This window comes from Lolium rigidum, chromosome 1, assembly GCF_022539505.1.
Source record: "Lolium rigidum isolate FL_2022 chromosome 1, APGP_CSIRO_Lrig_0.1, whole genome shotgun sequence".
Classification (NCBI taxonomy): Eukaryota; Viridiplantae; Streptophyta; class Magnoliopsida; order Poales; family Poaceae; genus Lolium; species Lolium rigidum.
In genome coordinates this window covers 10334713-10338212 of record NC_061508.1, presented here as the reverse complement: position 1 = coordinate 10338212, position 3500 = coordinate 10334713, and the positions used below count along the sequence as shown (strand labels likewise).

Genomic DNA, 3500 nt, shown 5'->3' with positions numbered 1-3500 from the left:
TTGGGGTGGCGGCCCCGGAAGAGTTTGTGTGATGGTTGTGCAGCTTGGGCTGCGGATTGGCGGTTCATATAGCATTGCAGCTCGAGAGTGAGTGGCGGTATGTCGTGGCAGCGGCCCCGGAAAGTGGACCGCGCAGGGCGCGTCGAGTAGCGGAAAGTCGAAGCGGCTGCTTCAAGTGTTTGACAACTTTTAAGGTGTTTATCCTTCTGTCGTGTGGGCGATGAGGTGTCTCTCGAAGTTGGTCGTCACCGTATCGGGCACCACTTCTGGCGCAAGGTCTGAGGTGGCTCTCTAGCCTTCTTCACTTTTGTGGGAGCGTCCCGGTGTGCTACTCCCATAGCAAGCATGGCTTCTTCTCTTCCGCAGTGATGGTAGGTCGGCTAGTTTTGTGGAGCAGATCACCGTTGGTTGTGTTCGTGTGGTTGGAGTCCTTTTGTAGTCTCGGTGCGTCGTCGACTAGAGTGTACGTGGCCATGTCGTGTTGGTGTTCTGGTGGGCTAGGCCTTGATTTTATTGGTTTTCGCCTGGTCTCCCTCTTATTAACTAGGCACTTTCTTGTTAATTAATGGATAAGACAAAGCTTTTGTCTTTGTTAACTTTTTTAGAGCGTTTCCGGTACGTTGTAACCCATGAAATGATCTGCAGATGGAATGTGGCATAAATTATTCGTTCGGTGTACTGGTCTTGTTCATTGGACACTTTTACTAGTGCCTGCATGGCCTTTTCAGTTTAATGTTCGGAAGATGCATATGTGTGTTGCAAAGGAGTCTTAGATGCAGGTTGGCAAACGAAAAGAGTTTGTGCTACTTCCATGTTGTTAGAGCAGGTCTAACAGACCCCCTAAACCACGTCGGACTTGTATAATTCCGGCGGTATACGGGGTGTGGGCGAAAATGGCCATCTAGCAGGCCCCCTAAACGGTTCACCCCGTATCTAAAATATACAGGGCCCTGGGAATTTTCTCCCTCGCCCCTTACTTATAGAGGGTGGAGGGGCTTGTAGGGGGTGAAAACTGCACTCTGCACCACCGGACCTCGCCGCGCCGCCGCCAAACAAACTCCACTCCGGCGACCAATTCCAGCCAACGAGCTGTAAGTTCTATCAAATCTCTACCAATTTCTTTCAACCCATCAAGATTTCTATCAAATAATGAAAAAACTAGATGAATTTTGAAGCAAAATTCCGCGTTCTTCCACTCGGGCGGAGCCGGCGGGGACGGGGCGGAACCGGCGCGGGCAGGGCGGGGGCGCCGCGACGGGGCAGGGCCGGGGTGGCCATGGCGGCCCGAGGCGGCACAAGGCGACGGGGCCATGGCGGCCCGAGGCGGCACAAGGCGACGGGGGCCATGGCGGCCTGAGGCGGCGCAAGGCGACGGGGACCGCCCGCGGCCTGAGAAGCGGGGCGAGGCGGCGGGGCGGCGCGTGGCAGCAGCTCGGGGCGGCATATCCGGTGGTGCGGGGCGGCAGGTCCGGTGGGGCGGCAGGTCCGGCGGCGGGGCTGCAGCGCGAAGAAATGAAAAAAGAAGCATATTCCTCTTTTACAGTTTTCGTATACGGGGACTGCTAGACGGGAGGCGTTTTTGTCCGGTTAAAAGTACTCTCGTTTTATATACAGGGCCCTCTACACGTGTTTTACGGGGCGGAAATTTAGGGGGTCTGTTAGACATGCTCTTATATTGATTCTTGAACACGAAAACCCAACGATGAGTTGGACAGTGGCAGCTAATGTTATACTTAGTATTAATGTACGTATACTGGTTAGTAACAAGTGTTGATGCACGGTATATATTAGACCAGAAAATTAACATATGCTTATCCATGTACTAGATTGATAGTTATAACATGATAGCTGTCATTTTCATTTCTTCATTGGCTGGTTCATCTAATCTGGTTCCCTTGAACTTGCTATGTTTTTGCAGAGAATTTGCCATAATGCAAAGCCCTAGCAAACTGTGTGTTGCCACTGGGTCCACGCAACCTGCTGAGTCCAGGCTCCAAGGTTGGGCCGACCTCCCTAATGGTCTGCTTGACTCCATTCTTGCTTTGTCAGGATCCTTCCGTGACCTTCTTGCCTTTGCTGCAACCTGCCGCTCTTGGCGTGCTGCATTCTCTTCATACCCGTCCAAATCTGCATTCTGTGCCAAATTCCCACCGCTTCTCGTCCAATTCCATGTCCTTGTTGAACCTGCTCCTGATGTCCCTTCCAACATTCACCATGAGCTACGCACATGTAAAGTCATTGATCCGACCAACAAGAACATCGCCCTTCGCTGCCAGATTCCTCTAGATATTTATGTGGGGGAGAAGCGTTTTGTTGGCACTTCCTATGGTCAACTAATCAGCTGCCATGGTGGATATTGTATTGTTTTTGATGTGTTCAGTGGTGCCGAGGTTTCACCTCCACGTCTCCCCTTTGACGGTGATTTTCAGATGGAGTTCTACTACTGCGGCACTCTGACAGCTCCCCTTACATCACCCAACTCACACCTTCTTGTTGGCACTCAGACCTCCCTGTTTGATTGGCCGGTTGGAAGTGACTCTTGGTCTGAACTCCAGCTTTCTGATGCACGGATAGAACAGATTGTGGAATGGAATGGTCAGTTCATCGCTATGGATGATTCTTATAAGATCTACACGTTACATCTGTCCCCACAGCTTGGTCTGCAAGAGATAACAACTGAGTGGGTCGGTGACCTGCCACCATGCTCGTATGTGAAACCATGGCTAATTGTCTGCGGGGACATGCTTCTGATGGTTTCCTGTTTCAGTACAATGTCCCCAAGCTACTCAGTACTGCAATGTATACCTCACCGCCTTGACATCTCGACCACCCCTGCAAAATGGATGGAGGTGAAGCAGCTGGATAATTGGGCACTCTTTGTAGGAGGTGATGTGAGGGGCCGGCCATTTTCTTGCCTGAGGCCAGAACGATGGGGAGGAAGGAGCAGGTGGTTGTACTATGGGGGCCATCGCTCTATTGCCGTACATGGGGTGGGTGATGAGCCAGATCCATCTGGCGCCCGTCGCATAGAATATGAAAGAACCAGATCCCGCAAGCTGTGGCCCCTCTGGGTGTATCCGAGCATGTTCTACTTAGATGTCCAGTGATCCTCGCACGCTCGCTGCTCTACAAGCTCCTGGTGAAAAAGTCCCATCACAACACAGCAGATACTCTTGCAACCTGGGCCTTGCCATCGTATCACTAGCACTTCTTTGAATTTTGTGCGAATATTACTGAAACTCTCGTATTTAGTTCAATGGGTACCCATTTTCTAGAACTCAGTACTGGTCGTTGGATCTTATTGGTAATAATCAACCTTCTGGTTTAGTTTGTCTAGCTGTTTTGTTTAATCGTGCAATGGGTTGATCTGCAGTACTTTGAAAAGCTTTTGCTTGCCACTGCTCGAACTACCGAATTTTAATCTTCTGGGCTGCATTTACTTTCGTTCTACATGTTTCTGCAATGTTTACTTGGTTGTCAGCTATAACACGCTGGTAAAG

General features: G+C 50.7%; 1 protein-coding gene across 1 annotated transcript; it reads left to right on the top strand.

Annotated features, from left to right (window-relative positions):
- Positions 1 to 1931: 1931 nt before the first annotated feature.
- LOC124667360 lies at positions 1932 to 3107 on the top strand. Its single transcript, XM_047204656.1, has one exon. It carries the CDS (start codon positions 1932 to 1934, stop codon positions 3105 to 3107), a length of 1176 nt encoding a protein of 391 aa, XP_047060612.1.
- The last annotated feature ends 393 nt before the right edge of the window (positions 3108 to 3500 follow it).

What these genes read in the sequence shown, in the direction of transcription:
- LOC124667360 (XM_047204656.1), top strand. Translation starts at nt 1,932, where the DNA reads ATGCAAAGCCCTAGCAAACTGTGTGTTGCCACTGGGTCCACGCAACCT.